The sequence below is a fragment of the Rattus norvegicus genome, chromosome 14 (assembly GCF_021556685.1).
Source record: "Rattus norvegicus strain SHRSP/BbbUtx chromosome 14, alternate assembly SHRSP_T2T, whole genome shotgun sequence".
Lineage (NCBI taxonomy): Eukaryota > Metazoa > Chordata > Mammalia > Rodentia > Muridae > Rattus > Rattus norvegicus.
Window position 1 is genome coordinate 20,641,737 of NC_141547.1, and position 22,242 is coordinate 20,663,978.

The 22,242-nt window shown below is 37.2% G+C and overlaps 1 protein-coding gene across 5 annotated transcripts in view; it reads left to right on the forward strand.

Moving 5' to 3' along the window:
* The first annotated feature begins 303 nt into the window (after nt 1-303).
* The window catches only part of Sult1d1 (sulfotransferase family 1D, member 1), a 34,485-nt gene continuing 12,546 nt past the window's right edge, over nt 304-22,242 (forward strand). Inside the window, exons 1-4 of one of the 5 annotated variants that reach the window (XR_015636798.1) lie at nt 304-828; nt 16,159-16,321; nt 17,543-17,668; nt 18,441-18,538. Coding sequence is in view for 3 of the 5 variants with exons in the window: in XM_087584223.1 (XP_087440349.1) it covers nt 16,174-16,321; nt 17,543-17,668; nt 18,441-18,538 (372 nt within the window). In the remaining 2 variants the exon portion in view is untranslated. 5 annotated transcript variants of the gene reach the window in all.

The window sequence follows — 22,242 nt, forward strand, 5'->3', positions numbered from 1 at the left end:
AAAAAGAAAAAGAAATAGAAAAAGAAAAAGAAAGAGAAAGAAAAAGAGAAAGAGAAAGAGAAAAAGAAAAAGAAAACTGCTTTCACCTGTAACAAATAGTATGAATGCTTGTGATATTTATAAAGGAGAATAGCAAAAATTAGTCATAATCTCATATATAACAAAAATGGGAGGCTTTAATTTCAACTTATTTAGTTTCAGCAGTAATCAGACATGAAACCTGGGTACAGAAATCAGGAAGCACATGACCAGTCGTATTTTGGTCATGCGGAAAATTAAAAGACTCTCTGGCTACAATTATTTGGTAATAGATGTAATTACACTTGCGGGGAATTCGGTGGTAGTAGATATGCCAACTTGTCTTGCGATGATATAGCACCAAATAAGGAGTAGAATTTGTTCCGTGTTTTCCTGGCTGCCCTTCCTTTCCCCTGTCTTCTTCACAGCAAGTTCGCTCTTGCCTTTGCAGTGAGTGGTGAAACAGCACCGTCTTCTGCTTTTCTTTTCTAGTTGAAGCCAGGAGCTCCCAGAGGGAAGACAAAGGGCTTCCTTGTCGATCACAACTATTTCAGAGCAGTAAGTTCAGAACAGATGTACTCTTTTATTCATTTTGTTCTACCTACTATTAGAGCAAACATCCACTGCACCCTCTCCTGAGTCTTTCAAACTTAAAACAGCAACCGGCTTTGTACAGCTCAGTAAACAACTGTAAGCCAGTCATTAGTGTTCAGGCTTCACTGCTCAAAACAACTCAGAGAACCGGGCTTCCATTAATTAGCTGCTGTAGAAACACAGTTTAACCCTCCAGCTCTTATTAAGAAGTGCTCGGTAAGTAATTTACGATGTCTGTTGTTTAAATGGCACAACATTCAACTGAGAAACAAGAGACTAAAACCTGAAATGTTCTTGTACTGTTTTTTACTACAAGATAAGTAAACATTTGGAATCCTAACTCTAGATTTTCTCTCTGTAAAGACGAAAGATTAATTTTAATATTTAAAGGTCTGTTGAAGTAGTCTTCTCTACTAAACTTTAGGTTTATAGAATAAAGTTATATTGAAGTGTATTAGTTTTCATCTTTTCAGTATTTCTGTTCATCCCAGGGGAATATTCATATGTAGGATACTACTACGCTGAATCCTATGAGCTGTGGTTAGAAACAGGAAAAGAAGGGCTAGGCCGGAGTAATCAAAACAAGCTGCCTTCTGTATTGTTCTCAGAACTCTCTACCATGGAAAAACGGTGCCAATAGTAGTCAAGTGCATTTGCCACTGAGAGCTAGTCCATGTTACTTTCTAGAATATTTTGGCTATTTGATATATTTTACATACATGGGTTTTTTTTTCCTGTCACAGAGTAAAAAAAAGATTACTATGGTAATTATCCTTGACTTTCAGGAGATTTCTTATTTTCTAAAAGATACTCATACAGGAATTTTTTAAGTGCCCCTCCCTGTCACTGTCTCTGTAAGGATTCTTTATTCACTATTCTTTCTATTCATTTCTTTCTCCTTGGATTCACTTTAATACCAAAGCACCATGGTACCAAGGTTACACAGAGCACAGCTCTCTGGCAGCTCAAGGGATGTGTGCTGCCCTACTAACTGCAGCCATGGGAATGTTTTAAATGCAAGAGTTTAGATGTATTCTCAAGCAAAAATTTGACAGAGTAAAACACGTGGACACTTTTGGTTAAGAATCATGAATTTTGTCTGTGGGTAAATGCTGCAAAATTACTATTTTTCAGATAAGGGTACAACTGTTTTTCTCAGCCATATGAAAGTTTGTATAGTTAAAAATTTGAAGCCAGTCTTCTAATAATGGTCTGAAATTACAATTTTATCATTAACGAAATGTAATATGTCAGCGATCAGGATTTATCAACTATCATGAAGTTAAAAATCACTGCATCTCCAATGTAACATCAAGCTGGGATACTCTTTAACGTCACTTAGTACTGTCATGTAATATCTACATTCCTAATACCAAAGAGGTTTCATGTAATTTAAAAGGCTCAGTTCTGTTTTGATTTTCATAAGGCTTTTCCCACTTTATGAGAGCGCACGGTAAGTGAAGGGGTCTGAAGGTACCTGGAAGAGAATGGGGGACAAGAGACACAAAGAAGGGCGTCAAAACAAGAGTCTGATCAAGGCGACAACTTTATTTTTCCCCAAGGCTGAATTTATACCATAACATGGGTAACAGAGGGAGGGGGGAAGTAAGAAACATTTACACAGGCCAAGGATACAATATTTGTGTGGTCAGGGAGTAGGCTGATGTTGACAGGTTGTCAGAAAAATCACAGGTTTGTCATATCTACTAGTCAGCAGGATGTTGGTCTTTCAGAAAGGTTACAGATCATCACATTCTTGACGTCAGATGTATTTCTCAGCAAGGTCACAGCTTTATCACATTTTTATTTATTTTGACCACCAGATTTGTATTAGTCTTCTGCAGCTGGCTGGGGATTTTCTAAGAACCCAGTCATACTTAGTTCTAACCATAATTATAACATTAATAATGGAGGGCTTCAAGGGCATCAATCCCAACAGCCTACTATATGTGAATTATACATGTCATTCACTTATTTAATGTATATAGTGATATTTTGTATGTGTATATCTGATACCAAGTGTGTACCTGATGCCAGAGAAGTCAGAAGAGAGCACTGGGTCCCTAAGAATAGTAGTTACAGAATTTTGTGAGCTGTGACATGGGTACTGGGTGGTGAACGTGAGTCCTGTGCAAAAGCAACAGGTTTCTGTTTGGTTGGTTTTTGTTTGATTTGTTTGGTTTTTAGACCACTAAGCCACCTCCCTAGACCCATTATTCCAGGGATGTTAGTAAATTTGTGTATTTATTCTTTGAAACTAAGAGCAATTTAGTCTTGTTTTCTGAAAAATGACATCCATGATTCTGAATGAGCTTTTGCAACTAACTTCAAATGCTACTTCTAAGTTGCTTTCAAAAGCCTTTAGCAAGATGTCAAGGTCTTGTTACCCTTCAAAATCTTCGTATTTCAGACTGTCAAACACATGTTTCCACAAGGCAATTCTCTGTTTCTCTGAGAAATCTAATACTAGGCTTCTTCTTCTTTTTTTTTTTTTCCATCTTTATTAACTTGAGTATTTCTTATTTACATTTCGATTGTTATTCCCATTCCCGGTGGTTTCTGGGCCAACATACCCCAATCCCTCCCCATCCCCTTTTCTATGGGTGTTCTCTTCCCCATCCTCCCCCCATTACCGCCCTCCCCCCCAACAATCCTTTTCACTGGGGGTTCAGACTTGGCAGGACCAAGGGCTTTCCCTTCCACTGGTGCACTTACTAGGCTATTCATTGATACCTATGAGGTTGGAGCCCATGTATAGTCTTTGGGTAGTGCTTTAGTCGCTGGAAGCTCTGGTTGGTTGGCATTGTTGTTCATATGGGGTCTCAAGCCCCTTCAAGCTCTTTCAGTCTTTTCTAAGATTCCTTCAAAGGAGATCCCATTCTCAGTTCATTGGTTTAATGATGGCATTCGCCTATGTATTTGCTGTATTCTGGCTGTGTCTCTCAGGAGAGATCTACATCAGGTTCCTGTTGGCCTGCACTTCTTTGCTTCATCCATCTTATCTAGATTGGTGGCTGTATAAATATGGGCCACATGTGGCACAGGCTCTGAATGGGTGTTCCTTCTGCCTCTGTTCTAAACTTTGTCTCCCTATTCCCTCCCAAAGGTATTCTTGTTCCCCTTTTAAAGAAGGAGTGAAGCTTTCGCATTTTGGTCATTCTTCTTGAATTTCATGTGTTCTGTGCATCTAGGGCAATTCAAGCATTTGCGCTAATAGCCACTTATCAATGAGTGCATACCATGTGTGTTTTTCTGTGATTGGGTAACCTCACTCAGGATAATATTTTCCAGTTCCATCCATTTGCCTATGAATTTCATAAAGCCATTGTTTTTGATAGCTGAGTAATATTCCATTGTGTAGATGTTCCACATTTTCTGTATCCATTCCTCTGTTGAAGGGCATCTGGGTTCTTTCTACCTTCTGGCTATTATAAATAAGGCTGCTATGAACACAGTGGAACATGTGTCTTTGTTATATGTTGGGGCGTCTTTTGGGTATATGCCCAAGAGAGGTATAGCTGGATCCTCAGGTAGTTCAATGTCCAATTTTCTGAGGAACCTCTAAACTGATTTCCAGAATGGTTGTACCAGTCTGCAATCCCACCAACAATAGAGGAGTGTTCCTCTTTCTACACATCCTTGCCAGCATTTGCTGTCACCTGAGTTTTTGATCTTAACCATTCTCAGTGGTGTGAGGTGAAATCTCAGGGTTGTTTTGATTTGCTTTCCCCTTATGACTAAAGATGTTGAACATTTCTTTAGGTGTTTCTCAGCCATATGGCATTCCTCAGCTGTGAATTCTTTGTTTAGCTCTGAACTCCATTTTTTGATAGGATTATTTGTCTCTCTGCAGTCTAACTTCTTCAGTTCCTTTGTAGAGTGCATGCATTTTATCTTAAGTGGATTCTGAGCCAAGAGTTAAATGCACAACAATTAGACTGATATAGATACCAGACAGAGGAGGCTGGGTCATTTGGCATTTCCAGAATTTTCAATCTGGATAATTCTCAAGTGAGAATAAATAAATAAATAAATAAATAAATAAATAACTGACATCCTAACTTTTATGAATATATACCATGGAAATACCAATTACATTTACTTAGTAATCACTTAGTTATTAAACATCAGTTAAAGGACTATAAGATTTTACCTAGATATGAAAACCTAAACTGTGTTTCCCTGATATAGCTAAGAAAGAAAATTGAAATGAGATTGAAAGTAACTCTGTTTATGTTTCATATTTTGGGCATAGTTTTTGCTCGCAAGTGTGGTAAGATGTTTACCATGCCCTTGAAAGTAGGCATGAACAAGTGGACCACTTGAAACTGTCCATACAAAGAAGACACCACTCTACTGGTTGTTTTTGTTTGTTTGTTTGTTTGTTGTTTTTTTTGCTATTGTTCTTGTCATTCTGTCATCACAACAAAGCAGCTTTACCTGTGAAGAGGAACCCCTCTTAGGAAAACAGCCCCCACTGTCTAGTGGCGCAACCTGGGGTGCCCTTTGCTTGATGACAACTACTTGTAGGTTGGGCACCTTTGGGCTGATGGTCCATAGTGCTTTAAGGAAGCAGCCTGTCCAAGGCAGAGGAAGTCAATAAGTAGTACTTTTTCAGATGCTCGGCATCAGTTGCTGTCTCTAGGTTCCTGCCTTGAGTTCCTGTCCTGACTTTGTTGGGTGATACACTACAAGTTCTAAGAAAAAAATAAATCCTTTTCTCCCTAAGATGCCTTTGGTCCTTGTGCCTTATCACAGCAATATCAACTCTGAGAAATTCACTGAGAGGCTCCTTAAAGTATAGACACATAAATGAAAGTATCTGTCAACATGCCATAAACTGGAAAGGCAAACTACAAATATGGGAATTATCTCAAATGTTAGCATTTGGCAGAAAAAAAGTAAATGGAAAAAAGATATATTCAGACTGTGTGGTTACATTAAAAAAAAGAATAATACTTCCTATCTAGTGCTTGCCTTGATATATATTGGTGTTTTATACTAATCACCTCTGAGAACATTTTTTAATTATTGGTTCATTATTAATGAAATATGTACTGATTATAGTAATAAAGTGAAGTGGGCTATTTAGATATCTGCATGGTTTGTGCCCTGGTTCAATGCAGAGACAACATGTTCTCTCTTATTATTCTTTGGGGATTTTAGGTCTTTATTTTTAATAAATTATTCAACAATACTCTGGAGTAGAGGTTCATTGGGGTGCGGAACAACTGGACTTAGTTCTGTGTGTCAATACCTGTTATGTAAATGTTTACTGCTTAATAACTATGAGCCTTCTAATCTCCATGTACACTCATTCTATATTCAAGTCACTTCAGTTTTATTCATTTTCTACAACTGATAGAATTTTATTATTTTGTAAAGTTGAATAATATTTCACTGTACATATGCATGCATATATACACAATTTGTTTTGTTAAATTCTGTTGAACATCTAGGTTGATTTTGTATTTCATCTCTACTACCAATAAACCTCTATCAAACACATCTAGCTTTTATTTTAAGAATGTACTTTATACAAAATAACCAGTACATATGTAAATAAATCTACCAATCTCCAAAGATTAAAAAAGCTTTTTAAGAAGTTCTTTCAAAAAACTATCGAACAAACAGTATTCAAACTACTATTGAAGTAATTGTCGCCCTCTGTGAAACAGCAGAGACCCAGCAGACCATGACAAATATATTCAATATAAAAATAAATACCATCCCCTCTTTTCTAACACTGGCCAGAACGGTTCATAGGGCATTCTCTTCCATAGCAAGAGACCAACATCCAATGGCATATACTGTGTATAGATTGATAATTCTGGGCTCAGGCCCTGAAAAACTGCCCACAAGCAAATGAGATAAGTCTCCTCTGCCTAGATAAATAAAGGGGCCACAGAGGCTACAGAATGAGGTGGATGGAGGCAGCATCTCAATAAATTATTCACTATCCATACAGCTATCCTCAATGACCCCCAAGGTGAACAATGGAGTGGGAGCAGTTAACCTAGACCAAGCTAGTAGAAAGCTTGTCCCACCTTACCTAGAGAGTATGTTTAACCCAACACTGACAGAGAGCAATCCAGAGCTTAGCACCAAGACTAAGCTTGTATCAGCCTACAGTGACTGGGCATGCAACCCATCTATTTAAAGGGAAGGTCTATGTCAGGTCCTAAGACTCTACGGAGTTCAGTGTCCTCAAACAGGAAAAGGTAGTCAGTGCCTTTCACCAGCATGTATCAATCATATTTGTCCCATACATTCTTCGGGGTTTGTTTGCTATTTTAATGGGAGGTCTCACTATTTAAGCTTTGGCCTGAAGCTAGACCAAGCAGGCCTTTAACATGCTACTCTTCCTCCTTGGAATACATATTTATGTATATCCTGGACATGTATCTGTTGTTTTCCATACTGACTATATTATTTATATTCCCCATATACTACAATTATATGAATGCAGTTTTTTCTCTATATCATCTCTTGCATTATTTTTTAAGTTTGTGAAAATAGGCAAAATAAGCAGGAGGTTGGTATCCCACAGTATTTCATAACTACACTTTTCTGATGAAAATTTAGTGTAGTAGTAGGAAACATGGCTCTTTTCCTACATATAAAAACAATTATCAAAGCAGTGTAATTGAAGCATTTTGTTACAGAGATGAAGTGCTAAAGGTTACATAAGTCAAGGTAATGACTGTCTTACTTTAAATTTACATGAACTAACGTTCACAAATGCTATCTCAAACTTTTATAACTTAGCTAACATTTTAATTAATTACATTCTGACAAAATGTTCTAGAAATATAAGAATATCCTGATCAAGTGTTCATTATTTTCTTGTTTCTAACTCTGTGGTTTATTAAAGTATGTAATCTGTTCTTCAAAGCACATTAGCCTTACTAAAAGCATAACATTAGAAACAAAACAAACTCAAGTGATCATTTTTAATATTTCCTTTTTGACAAATAATATAGATCAAAAATATGAAAAATAAAACTCTGGATAATACAATTGGTTTATGGAAGAACCTAACACATCTGCCTCCTCAGGACTTCCAATGTCACTCTCAGAAAGATTTAGACATCCTATCTCATCATTATTTTAGGTTAAATATTAGTAACATGCAAAAGATTTATGTAGTACCAAGATAGTACTGTATAGAGAATAATGTATTGATTGTCATGAGTTTGATATTCACTTTGATGTCTATGGCACAAAATATCTTTAGTTTTAGCATAGTCCAACAGTAGATAAGAAAAACCATAAGCCACTGGTCAGTTAATAATTGACTAAGAGTAACTGTTAACAATGCGCAAAACCTGGAGATGTTTCTAAGGTCTTATGATTATCCCCCTGAGGAGTTTATACTCATAGGACATCTTTCAAATAGGTAAACAGGGGAGTGACCTTTGGGAAATGAACACTGCTCAACATTTCCTGAGCTTACAACAACTTAATCTCTTTCTCACATTAAGTTGTGGACTACCCCGGGGCATCATTCTTTTAAGGATTTTCTTTTTTAGCCCTTATTCTTCATTTGAGCAAATTCATTTAAAGCTCCTAGGATTTAAAGGTAAGATAAACTTGATTGTATTTCTTCCATAAATATTTTGGCTGAGAGTTTTTAAGGTGTAGATACTGTAAATATGGAATTTAAATTTATATATAATATTTGAAAGTTCCAAGAATTATAAAACACACTCCTGTGATCTAAGTACCTTATTCTGTGTTCTGTGATCCTCAGATACTGAATCAAAGCACAGATATTCTACAAGGTCTATAGAATAATACCGAAACTATCTTATGGTATTTCAATATTTACTCAGAAATGACTCTAGATTAAATCTTACTTTTAATATAATTTAGTAGACTCTATGGGTATTAACAGAACAAAGATCATACTTTAAGAAATCATTAGTAAGGTAGCCTTATACTTTCTAAATCATTCCATAGACTCTTTAATATACTGTATTCAATACAAATATGTGAAGCTCATTATTATGGAATGGAATGAGGAAAACCAACCTCTTTGAGATAGCATATTCTTCCCCAGATTCTTATCAGAAAACCATGCCACTTCACCTTTATTATTCGTTTGCCAAGAACCTTGGCATAACTTGGAGTTTCTCTTGTAACACTTTGTAATATTTGGTGGTCCAAGTCTTAAACTACAAATTTAAAATAGTTAACACTACAGGACCTACACTGTCTTGTTCTAAGTCAAGTTCTGCCATTTGTTGATAGCAAGTTCTTGGGGGAGGTTTTTCAAAGGGTACTTAATTTTCTCACCTTTCCCCTCCTTACGTAAAATGGGATAGTTGGAATTGACACATAAGAACCTTGTATGAGGGGGTTGGGGATTTAGCTCAGTGGTAGAGCGCTTGCCTAGCAAGCGCGAGGCCCTGGGTTCGGTCCCCAGCTCCTAAAAAAAGAAAAAAAGAAAAAAAAAAAGAAAAAAGAAAAAAGAACCTTATAAGAACTGAATAATATACTTATTGTGCATGTTTATGACCTAAGTCCTCTGCATGTTCTGTCACGGTTATATAGCTTGGTATTCTTATTGGACTCCTAACAGTTGGAGTAGGATTGTCTCTTAATTTTTTGTCTGCTTTTGGGTCCTCTTTTCTCCTACTGGATCGTTTTCTCCAGCCTGAATTTTCAGGGAGGTTGCTAGTCTTATTGCAATGTGATGTGCCATGGTTAGTAGATATCCCAGGGAGGCCTATCCTTTTCAGAAGTGAAATGGAGAGGATCTGGGATGAGAACTAGGACTAGGGTGGGACTGGGAGGGGAGGAGGAAGGAGAAACTGCAGTTGGGATGCTATGTATGATCGAAGAGTACAAGCTAAAAAACCAAAAACCCTATCAGAAGCTACTACTGAGACTATTGGCGTAATTCTGTGTTGTATGGAGATAGCTGAATCCTATATGGCCAAAAAATCATAGGTAGGTACATCATGTCTTCTGCTGCAAAACTGCAATATTTCATACAATTCCTTGTTTCCTAAGAGTTACATTGTCCCCCATGCAGAGGAAATCTTTTCAAACTCCTTCCTGCCCTGGTATTCCCCTATCCTGGGGTATCAAACCTTCACAGGACCAAGGGCCTCTCCTCCCACTGATACCCGACAAAGTCATCCTCTACTACATATGCAGATGGAGACATGGGTCGCTCCATGTGTACTCTTTGGTTGGTGGTTTATTCCCTGAGAGCTCTGGAGGGGAGGGGTCTTGTTGTTTGATATTGTTGTTCTACCGATGGAGTTGCAGACTCTCTCAGCTACCTCAGTCCTTTTTTTCTAACTCCTCCAGGGGACCCCATTCTCAGTCCAATGGTTGGCTGCAAGCATATGTCTCTCTATTACTCAGGTTCTGATAGAACCTCTCAGGAGACAGCTATATTAGGTTCCTGTCAGCATGCACCTCTTGGCATCCCCATAGTGTTGGGTTTGGTGACTGCATCTGAGATGGATCCCCTCTCAATGTCCTTTCCTTCAGTCTCTGCTCCACATTTTGTCTCCATATTTCCTCCTGTTAGTATTTTTCTCCCCCTTTTAAGAGGTACTGCAACATCCACACTTTGGTCTTTCTTCTTCTTGAGCTTTGTAAATTATATCTTGGGTATTCTGAACTTATCGGCTAATACCACTTACCAGTGAGGGTATATCATGTGTTTTTTTTTGGTGATTGGGTTACCTCACTCAGGATGATATTTCCTAGTTCCATCCATTTGCCTAAGAATTTCATGAAGTCATTGTTTTTAATAGCTGAGTACTACTCCATTGTGTAATTGTACCACATTTTCAGTATCCATTCCTCTGTTGAAGGACATCTGGGTTCTTTCCAGCATCTGGCTATTATAAATAAGGCTGCTATGAACATAGTGGAGCATGTGTCTTTGTTATATGTTGGGGCATCTTTTGGGTATATGCCCAGGAGTGGTAGAGCTGAGTCCTCAGGTAGGTCAATGTCCAATTTCCTGAGAAACTGCCAGACTGATTTCCAGAGGGAGTTGTACCAGTTGGCAATCCTACCAATAATGGAGGAGTGTTCCTCTTTCTCCACATCCTCGCCAGCATCTGTTATCACCCGAGTTTTTGATCTTAGTCATTCTGACTAGTCTAAGGTGGAATTTCAGGGCTGATTTCATTTGCATTTCCCTGATGATTAAAGATGTTGAACTTCTGTAGGTGCTTTACAGCCATTCGATATTCCTCATTTGAGAATTCTTTGTTTAACTCTGTAACCCATTTTTAATAAGGTTATTTGATTTTCTGGAGTCTAACTTCTTAAGTTCTTTGTATATATTGGCTATTATCTCTCTATCAGATGCAGGATTGTTAAAGATCTTGTTGCAATCTGTTGGACGCTGTTTTGTTCTACTGACAGTGTTCTTTACCTTACAGAAGTTTTGCAATTTTATGAGGTTTCCTTTGTCTATTGTTGATCTTAGAACATAAGCCATTGATGTTCTGGTCAGGAAGTTTTCCCCTGTGCTCATGTGTTCAATGCACTTCCCCATTTTCTCTTCTATTAGTTTCAGTGTATCTGGTTTTATGTGGATTTCCTTGATCCACTTGGACTTGAGCTTTGTACAAGGAGATAATAATGGAATGATCAATTTGCATTCTTCTACATGCTGGCTTTCAGTTGTACCAGCCCTATTTGTTTAAAAATGCTGTCTTTTTTTCCTACTGGATGATGTTTTGCTCCTTTGTCAAAGATCAAGTGACTATAGGTGTGTCAGTTCATTGTCTATCATGATCAAGTAGGCTTCATCCCAGGGATGCAGGGGTGGTTCAATATACTGAAATCCATGAATGTAATCCACTATATAAACAAACTCAAAAAACCACACGATCATCTCATTAGATGCTGAATAAGCATTTGACAAATTTCAACACCTCTTCATATTAAAAGTCTTTGAAATATCAGGAATTCAAGGCTCATACCTAAACACAGTAAAAGCAATATACAGTAAACCAGTAGCCAACATCAAACTAAATGGAGAAAAACTTGAAACAATCCCACTAAAATCAGGGACTAGACAAGCCTGACATTCTGTCCTTACCTATTCAGTGTAGTACTCCAAGTCCTAGCTTGAACAATCAGACCACAAAAGGAGATCAAAGGGATACAAATTGCAAATGAAGACGTCAGCATATCACTATTTGTAGATGATATAATAGTATACTTAAGTGACCCTAAAAATTCCACCAGAGAACTCCTAAACCTAATAAACAACTTCAGCAAAGTGGCTGGACACAAAATTATCTCAAACAAACCAATAGTCTTCCTCTACTCAAAGGATAAACAGGTTAAGAAAGAAATGACACCCTCCACAAGAGTCACAAATAATATGGAATGCCTTGGTGTGACTCTAACCAAGCAAGTGAAAGATCTGTATGACAAGAACTTCAAGTCTCTGAAGAAAGAAATCAAAGATCTTAGAAAATAGAAAACTTCCCATGCTCATGGATTGGCGGGATTAATATAGTAAATTCCTGAAAGCAATCTAATGCAATGCAATCCTCATCAAAATTCAAACTCAATTCTTCATAGAGTTAGAAAGAGCAATTTACAAATTCATTTGGAATAATAAAAAACTCAGGATAGCTAAAACTATTCTCAACAATAAAAGAACTTCCTGCAATAAAATCACCATCCCTAACCTCCAGCTGTATTACAGAGCAATAGTGATAAAAACTATATGGTACTGGTACAGAGAGAGGCAAAAAGAATTAACTTTTCAAAACAGTATTGCTATGTTTTCCTGTGTGATTGCAATTCCAAATCAATTCTTATTTGTTGGTGGGGAGAGAAGATATTGTTGCTTGGGAAACACAAAAGTCTCCAGATGCCAACACATAAATTTATATTTTTGTGTTAATACTTTGAGTTCTTTTATGTAACTTTGAATCTTTTATAAAATATCATAGTATACATATTTAATTTGCAATTAATTATTCAAAAACTTTGTACCACACATTTTGAAAAATGTATCCTACTTATGTCTGTTAAGGATGGTTTGAAGGGAATTTGAAGGCTTAAGGGGATAAAATAATGGTAGTGAAACACAATTTCAGTTAAAGTCTCTTAATATCGAAAATGAATTGGTTCCAAGACCTCAAGACTCAAAATCGTCAGGTGTTTTGGTTCTTTGTATAATGTCTAATAGTTGCATATATCTTAGTGCATCCTTTTGAAAGGTTGAATCATGTCTACTACTGACAATGCCTACCATGTATATATTATGCAGATAGTTGCTATATCATATTGGTGATGAATTAATGGAAGGAAAATATCTGTAAACAATCTAATGCATAGGTGACTGAATGTGTTTAATAGAATCCACAGGTGAAGATGGCTAGCTATTTTATCTACAGACTTCAGAATTCTGACTTTGAATTCTTCTGCTAAGTACTTCTCTTCAGGTTTCCATTGCCGAGAAGAGATACCATGACCAAGTCAATTTTTATAAGAGACAACATTTAACTGAGGCTGGCTTATAAGTTCGGAGGTTCAGTCCATTATCATTTTGGCAGGAATCATGGCATCCATCATCCAGACAGACACAATGCTGGAGAAGATGAGAGTTCTACATTTGGTTGTGATGTCAAACAGGAGAAAACTGGCTTCCAGAAAGCTATCAGGACGGAGAGTCTCAAAAGTCTACCCCTATCGTGACACACTCCCTTCAATAAGGTCACACCTACTCAAACAAGGCCGCATTATTCCTAATAGGGCCACTTACTTCATGGGTCAAGCATATTCAAACTGCCACATTCCACTCCCTGACAACTATAAATTTGCTCAAACACATGAATCTGTGGAGGCCACACCTAGTCATAGTATAACAAAAACATGTTTAGTCCAACTTCAAAAGTTCCCATAGTCTATAGCAGTCTCAACAGCGTTAAGTGTCAAAAGTTCAAAATCTCTTCTGAGATTCATCCAAACACTTAACTGTAGTCCTCTATAAAATCAAAACAAAAAGCTGATCACATACTCTCAATAGCACAGGATATATATTAACATTCCAAAACTTTATAGTGAGGAATCACTGGACTAAAGTAAAGACCATGAACCAGCTAGGCAAAGTCCAAATTCTGCATCTCCATGTCTTATGTAAAAGTGATCTTTGTGTCTCCGGCTGCATCCATCTTTGCTGACTGCAATAAACTTCATTCCCTTCGGCAGGTTCCACTTCCTGTTAGCAGCTTTCCTAGGCTGGTTTCCCATGGCGCTGACATCTCTAACATCACTGTAACTTCAATGTTACAGCTTCTTGTTCCAATGTCTGGGATCCACACATAGTCCTCTGGGCTCCTCCAAAGGGCTTGGGTCACTTCTCCATCTCTGCCCTCTGTAGCACTCTAGATTCTGCTTGACTCTACTCCATTACTGTTATTGGGGATCATCCCATAGTACTGGCATCTTTAATTTGCTGCAGCTAGGATTCACCAATAGCCTCAAAAGGCTCTCTTCATGGTGTCAAGCCTCAACTTCTTTGCATGACCCCTTCTGTCCTGGGCCATCAATGGCAACTGAGGTTTTTGCCCGTTCACCAATGGCCTTCCTTGTCCTCTCAAAGCCTACACCCATAGTTACACATTTCCTCCAATAAATTCATATCTACTCCAATAAGGCCATACCTCCTAATATTGCTACTTACTCCTTGGGCCAAGCATATTCAATCCGCCGCAGCACTAATTGTTGGGGATCTTTTCTAAAACATAATATTGGCACTGCTTGTTAGGCATACTTTTAAAAGAGTAATACAAAGTCTCAGTTTAGATAAAATTTTAAAGGTAGATTTTTTTAAAGGAAAAAACAGGGTGCCTTAGCTCATGTTAAATTGGAGGCAGGTATATTTTAGAGAAGGAGTATTGGTAGATTTCAAGTTCTTCTCTTACCTAAAACAGGTAAGAGAAACAAGAGAAGTATCTTCATCTAGAGTCCTGTTAAAAAAAATGGTGGAGAGGCCCTTAGTCCTGTGAAGGCTTGACGCTCCAGTGTAGGGGAAGGCCAGCGGCATGAGGCAGGAGTAGGTGGGTGGGGGAGCACCCTCAGAGAAGCAGGAGGAAGGGGCATAGGAAAGGGGACTTTTGAGGGGGAAACTGGGAAAGGGATTAGCATTTGAAATGTAAATAAATAAAATAACCAAAAAGAAAAGAAAAGAAAAAAGAAAACAGGGTCATAGTAATGAGTGCTTCAATGTTTAATGGACGACGTGCAATGTATCTTCAATCACCTAACTTTAAGCTTATTTTTTCTTTTATCCTTTGGCTGTTGTTAGTTCTTGGTATTTTATTTTAATCTGCCTTTCCCTTGCTTCTCTCCAAACCCTCTTATAGGTCCCTGCTGTCCTTCAAATTCATGGCCACTCATTTTGCCAATGGTTATTGCATGTATATAAATATTTATGTATGTAAATATGACTAGATAAGTCAAAATAATGTTACCTGCATGTGTAACCAGTGGACAGTGGACAATCACTGTGATCTTCTCAGGGAGAGCCACCTCTCTTACTTCTAGTTTTATTCAGTTGCCTATAGTTCTTTGTGTAGGAATGTGTCCTGTGATCCTTTCCCCATGCATTTGACATCTTCATTGGTGTCTTATTATAATTGCTGCTTTGTGTAGGAATGGGTCCTGTGAGTCTTTCCCCATGCATTTGACATCTTCATTGGTGTCTTATTATAATCGCTGTTTTCTCTGCTAAATCTTGCCTACACCCCATGTATACATTTTCTCGTATTTGTAGCCTGTCATGTATAATTTAAACAATTTACCAGTTTACCTTGATATTTAAAGGAAGGTCATTTTAATTCTAATTTATGCCCCCCCCCGTTTTTGAATGTAACTGAGTCAAATAGTTCAATTTTTCTTGTTTGAGGAAACTCCAGTTACTTCATGATTCCATAAATCGCATCACTTTACTTTCCTGCCAACAGTGTATAAGGATCTCCTATCTCTACAACTTTGTTAGAATTTATCCAGTATGCGTATCTTTAAACAAATTTCAACCTTATTGGAATATTGCAGGAGACCCCTGCACATCGTTTTCCCAGATTCACAAGTTGCTTACATTTTGTTCCATTTGCCTCATGGTGACATATAATTATATTGGAGTAGGAGACATTATTTTCCTCATGCCTAAATAAATCAGTGTCTGCTTCCTAAGGGAAAAGAAGTTACCGTATATAGCAAAATCAAGGAGAACTATGTCACTATGGGACTTGGAATGAACTGATAGCCCCATTTTTTAGAGTCTTCTCCTAACTTCAATTGCAGTACTTTTACTATACACCTTGAAAGTATTTACCATAGCATATGCTACTGATATGCAGATGAAGTGTGGTAATATGTTATTTATGAATGGTATGAATGAAAATAAATGTTTCTCTGTTCATTTTATTTTCTTCTCTTGATGATAACACACCTAATCTGAGCTCGTTGCTCTGAAGTTTGAGAAATGACATTGCTGTTGAATTAGTAACGTTTTAAAGTTGATTGATGATGCCATTTGTTAAGATCTAGTCTTACCAAATGGATAACAAGCTGGATGTCTTCAGGAGGGAGTTAGTGGATGTTCAAGGGATCCCCCTCTTTTGGAGCATCGCTGAGCAATGGTCGCAAGTAGAGTCATTTGAAGCCCGACCTGATGACATTTTGATCTCCACCTATCCCAAATCTGGTAAGAACTTTTGATTTATTCACTATAGACAGTTAGTTAGTCAGTAACCCATACTCACGAACCTGTTTGCTTACAGATCTTTGCCTAGCCTGAGCTGAATTTTCTGTTAAAGAAGCATTGTGGCTTGCTGGGGCAATGTTGCCACAGATTATATAACTTCACATTCACTTCTGAAATGCCAACAAGTAGCCTATGAATTTACTTGAACCCACAATCAATCAAACTTCCTAACTAATAAATACTCTAATAGCAACTTTTCTCTATATTTCTACTTAATTCCCCAAGGGGGGGCAACTAAACTATAATTTAGGATATTCTGTTCTGCCATGATTAATCAAACCCCATATGATTACAGCATCTTAGGAATTAAATAAATGTACTATATGACACTTTGGTATAGAAAAACAAGGTAGTTTTGGCCATTTTTCTTCTCTGTCTCTCTCATTTACTTTCATCATAATTAAATTTCCAAGTTAGCAAACAAATTATTGAGTTTAGTTCTAACACTGTACACATGTATCATTCATTTCTAGTATCTGGAAACCATTGACACCATGAAAAGTATGGACAAATACATTTCATTCATTAAAAAGTTATAACATAGACTTAGTATATTTCAGTGTTTCTGTTATCTTTACAAGAACAACTAAGTTATTTTTCTGATTTCTTTCGATATTCTTTCAATAGAAATGCATTATTGACCTGATAATCAAACAAGACATATGATGTTGAGTATACAATGTTCGCACATTTTTTTATGTACTTGTTCAAAGGACTGGTGAGACATAATATCATACTTGTCAGAGTGAATCATGGTACTGAGGTCAAACAGACTCTATTCTATGTAGCATCCTGATTATTACAGGCTAAAGTTCTTTGTGGCCTCTTTTCACACTTCCAATATATGTTGATCATCTTTACCTGATAATCCCTTCAAGTCTGAGTTCTAATGATTTTTTAATATATATTTATAGAAAATATATGAACATATAATTTCATCAAAGTGGGCTATTCCCTCTGCCCATCCTCCTTGGAGTACAGCTCAAATGCATTTCGGAATATTTTGATTTAAATCAAACCATTTTTGGAGTAGGATAAAGGATGTAGAAATTATACCCTTCTTGTTTGTTTGTTTCAGACACTACAAAACAGCTCTGCCTCTTTTGACTTTCTCGTGTTATTTTCTACAGAAATATTTAATTTCTTCCATTTTCCTCTTAGGAACAACTTGGATCAGTGAAATACTGGACTTGATCTATAACAATGGGGATGCAGAGAAGTGTAAGCGGGATGCAATATACAGACGAGTACCCTTCATGGAGCTCATCATTCCTGGAATAACAAATGGTATTTTCTCAGAGTTTTCACTTTTACTATCACAATAAATACACCTGTGCTCTTAATATGTGTGAAGGAACCAGGAACAATGATAATACAGAAAGAAGAAGCACTATGAAATCCTTAAGTGTCTAGAGGAGAAGTTAGAATTTGGTTAGGTCCCATTTACATAATGTTAACATCTACCTCTTAATCTATCTTGAATCCCTTAATGTATGGAAGTCTATTTTTAATTAGTGCATCATATTACGTGTGACACACAGACATATTCAATGATAAATATTGTGGGAGTACATTTCTTTGCATTTTTTAAAATCTTGAAAAGATAGAAATGGATATTGTGTCGTGTAATTCCGTCATAGAGTTTGAACATGAGAAAGGTAGAAGAGCAATTTGAAATATTTTCATCCAATCTTTTCATATTATAAATGAGATAAAAAGATGAAGAGAAAACCTGGAGACTGGTTCAAAGCTGCTCTTTCTGCCCCATCTTGTATTATAAACAAGGAATGTTTTTACAGACAGATGTGGAGATCGTTATGCCCTCATACTTACAAAGAATAAGTGAGCCCATTTAACCATGACTTTTTACAATCCATATTCTCAGAGATTTTAGGAAGATAGGAAGCTGTTGGTCCACTTAGCCAACAAACTGCAACTAAGAAAAAGAAAAAAAAGAACTTTATTAAGCCATTAATGATTAGAAGATCTTAGGTTGAATTGGAAATAAGCTCTGTGAATGTAAGCGTATTATTCAATCTGTTAATGTATATGTTTGTAGGTGTTGAAATGCTGAATAACATGCAGTCTCCTCGACTGGTGAAGACACATCTGCCTGTTCAGCTGCTTCCTTCCTCATTTTGGAAAAACGACTGCAAGGTAGCAAGTGAAAATATTCTTTTTTGTCTTTTCATTTCTTTCATCCATTTTGAATTTTTTGATATTTGTATATAATTACAACCTTTCTACCTTCCATTTCCTCCCTCTAATGCCACCCATACACTCTTCATTCTTTTTGTGCATTGAATTCTTGGCTTTACTCCTTTAATTGTTGTTTTACACACACACACACACACACACACACACACACACACACACACACACCATACACACAATACACAAACACCCCCACACACACTATATACAGACACTCACACACATACAAATAGAAACACACATACACACAGATATGTAAGATCAAAGAGGAATGTGAAATATTTTCATTCAGTCTTTCATATTGTAAGTGAAATAAAAAGATGAAGAAAAAGCCTGGAGATTATGTGTCCAAGGCCAAGGTAACCTGATATGGTCACAAGGAATTAAGTCAGGTCAGATTGGAGAAGCCACAACACAACTGAGACTGTGGCAATTTCTTTGAGAACAATCAGATTTTGTATACCTTTATCAGAAACATAATACAAAGAAAAATTCCAGGATCAATACAGTTATAGTTGCTAGAATACAATGATGTCTGCAAGCTACACAGGGCACAGAGGATTGATGCCAAAGACCAATATTTCTGCCAAGTTTTCATGCTTCCTTGACTACTAAGGGAATATACAGAGAAACAAAGTGGCCTGAGAAAGAACAACTCAAGAACTTGAAAGAACAGTGTGCCTCAGGAGCCATGGTCTCTAACCTGAAAAACCTATGACGCATGCCTCTCAAGGCAGCTCAGCCAAGCACAAAGCCGTGGCTTCCCACAATCCCTGCTATTTAATGTTCTAATTTCAGGATATGCAAGCCAATCTTTAAAGAAGATACGGAGTACCAAATCAGTCTCAAGGTTTCCCAATATGCGGTTAAAAACCTCCCAGCTACATTTCTCTGAAACAATGTTTAGAAGTCCAATCAGAGACAGAAAAAGAATGACCAATAACCATTGCCAGGTTTTGTGTAACAATGGATGAAGGGGATTCAATTAACTTTGAGTGCTTGAAAGATCACGTGACCATAATTGCTCGGGGAACAATTGAATGATCAGTGTAGCCACCAAGATCTGAGTCATTTACCGTAGCAGAAATGTTATTTTTTTCTGGTCGTCAGAGTGGAACACGAGTTAAAAAGGTACATAAGCCTCAAGTGTTTCATCATGGACGGATGCATTCAACAAACCCAACGTAGCAAAAACCCAGCAAAGCTGCAGTTCCAGCCTTCCCCTGAGATTTCACCAAGTACGCTCAGTCACTAGTTTCTTCCTCGGAATCAGGGCTGCTAGGCAGATTCTGTTCTTCATGGCTCAACAACTTTGTTGCCCCACTTTGTTTTCACCGGGTGGAGCTTTTGTGGACATTAGGATACATCTTTTGAAGGAACAAGTCACTGTCAGATTGTCTCCCATTCTTAATCTTCTCACCGGCCCTTCAACTACTTTTAAAGAATTGGTGTTTGTACAATACCAGAACAGATTGATTAAAATTTAGAGGAATTGACAATTTTATATAATTCTACAAATTAATCAATGAATATTTATATTTATATATATTTGTAGATTAGAAGTCTATAAGCAATCCAGCAAAATATGTAAATAATATTTTATTTACTATGAATGATTTAAAATTATGTAGATTCATACTTTTTATGATTTTAACTTACTAATTTTTTAATGCACAGAATTTGGAATTGAGTTTCATGAATATTTAGGAAATGACCATATGTATGAAATCCTACATACTTCATTGCCAGCACTCCAAAAGTTCAGTTCCAACAAATTTCTAGTCAGTAACCTTTTTGTTCTCACATTAAGTTACGTTGCCTGTTTTCCTGTTTTCATTTTTCTCAATTCACATGTGAAAGCTGTTCCTTTATATGAATTTATTTGTTCTGCTGCACTATAAGAAACAGACCAACTACCTTTCTAGATATGCAATTCTCAAATTCTATTCTGATATAAACTGTGGAAACGAAGCCCAAAAGTCTAAAATGCTTAATTCAGGTTAAAGTTGAGGACTAATAACATACTGCACCAAAAATATGTGACCACTTAAGAGTCTACTTATAAGGAGTACTGTTGATATATGGCTGAGTTTCTGCTAGTTGTCAGCAATGGAAATAGTGTTGCTTTGCTTATTACATGTCTTTTAGTGATTGTCTACATATTTAGAGATGGAATTATCGTAACCTAAGGTACTCACTGGCTTGTGTAGTAGATATTTTAAAATAGTATTTGAAGTATATAAAGTGTGGATGAGCAATGGTGACTAGGGAACTCCATACCTTCATTAATGTGAAACAGGTCAATCATTTTGAATCACACTGTGCAGGAGGCAATGTTGTACTTCCTTACTAATTAGATTAGTGCCTTTACTATGGCTTACTGAATACCTAGATATCTTCACTGAATTATCTATTCTTTCCCCCCATTTACATAAGGACTTCCTTCTTTTTCACTCAGAGAGAGAGAGAGAGAGAGAGAGAGAGAGAGAGAGAGAGAGAGAGAGAGAGAGAATCTTACAGTAATGAATATCAACTAGAGCCTAGAAGGGAGAATGGTTTATTTTTTAGGTGTTTGTAGAGACATCCTCAAAGCATCCCTCTATATTAAAGCAAGACAAACGCATTTTGCAAAAGGTTGCAGATGATGTTGCTAGATGCTTTTGGGATTATTGCCCCAGTCTATTGAAATTGAAATAAGAAATAATTAGTGATGCTTACAGGGTTTAATGTTTATACCGAAATTTATAAGCTACAGCATTCATCCTATAGGGTCCTATGACTATGTCCCTTCCAAACCTATTTCAGTCCACTCTCTTCCTACACTTGTCCATTTCCAAGCTCAAACAGGCTACTGTCTGTGACTTGAGAGTATGAAAGTTCTCACTTTGTTTATCAGTTGGAAGAGCAGGAAAATCTAATCATAGCTGTCTGAATGTTTCTTTCTTCACTTGATTTCCTAGGAACCATGTTCACTCCATGCATGGCTAATCTTCAAGTGTTAAACTTGCTTTGAAGAAGGGCAGGAACAAGGAATTTCAGTAAATGAGTGCTACAAAACAGTTTCCCTAGGGATATCCTGACAGATTCTCTCCTTCCCTCCCTTCCCCCTCCCTTCCCCCTCCCTCCCTCCCTCCCTCCCTCCCTCCCTCTCTTCCTCCTTCCTTCTCTCCCTCTCTCTCAATATCTCTCTGTCAATCTCTCTCTCCTCTCTCTCTCTCTCTCTCTCTCTCTCTCTCTCTCCCTCTCTCTCTTCTTTCTTTCTTTCTCTCTCTCTCCATAATGTTTGGATGTGGGTTTCTGTAACTGCTCCCATCTGCTGCCAGATGAAACCCTCTGATCATGACTGGACAAGGTACCAATCTATAACTATAGCAGACTATCATTTCATTGATTATTATTTTCTTTTTGTCAGTAGTGTTTTGTTCTATCCTAGGTCTCTGAGCTACTCAATCTCAGAATCCTGGACATCCACACATTGTAGAGCATGGGCGCCCTCCTCTTCTCATAGCCTGCAGAATACCTTCTCATACCAAAGACCCTAGAACATAGGGGTAAAGGTTCTAGTTCTTATTATAATCATACTTCATATTTTAAGAAATAGTCTTTTCAATGGTTAAACAGAGATGTGCCAGAAATGAGAGATGAAC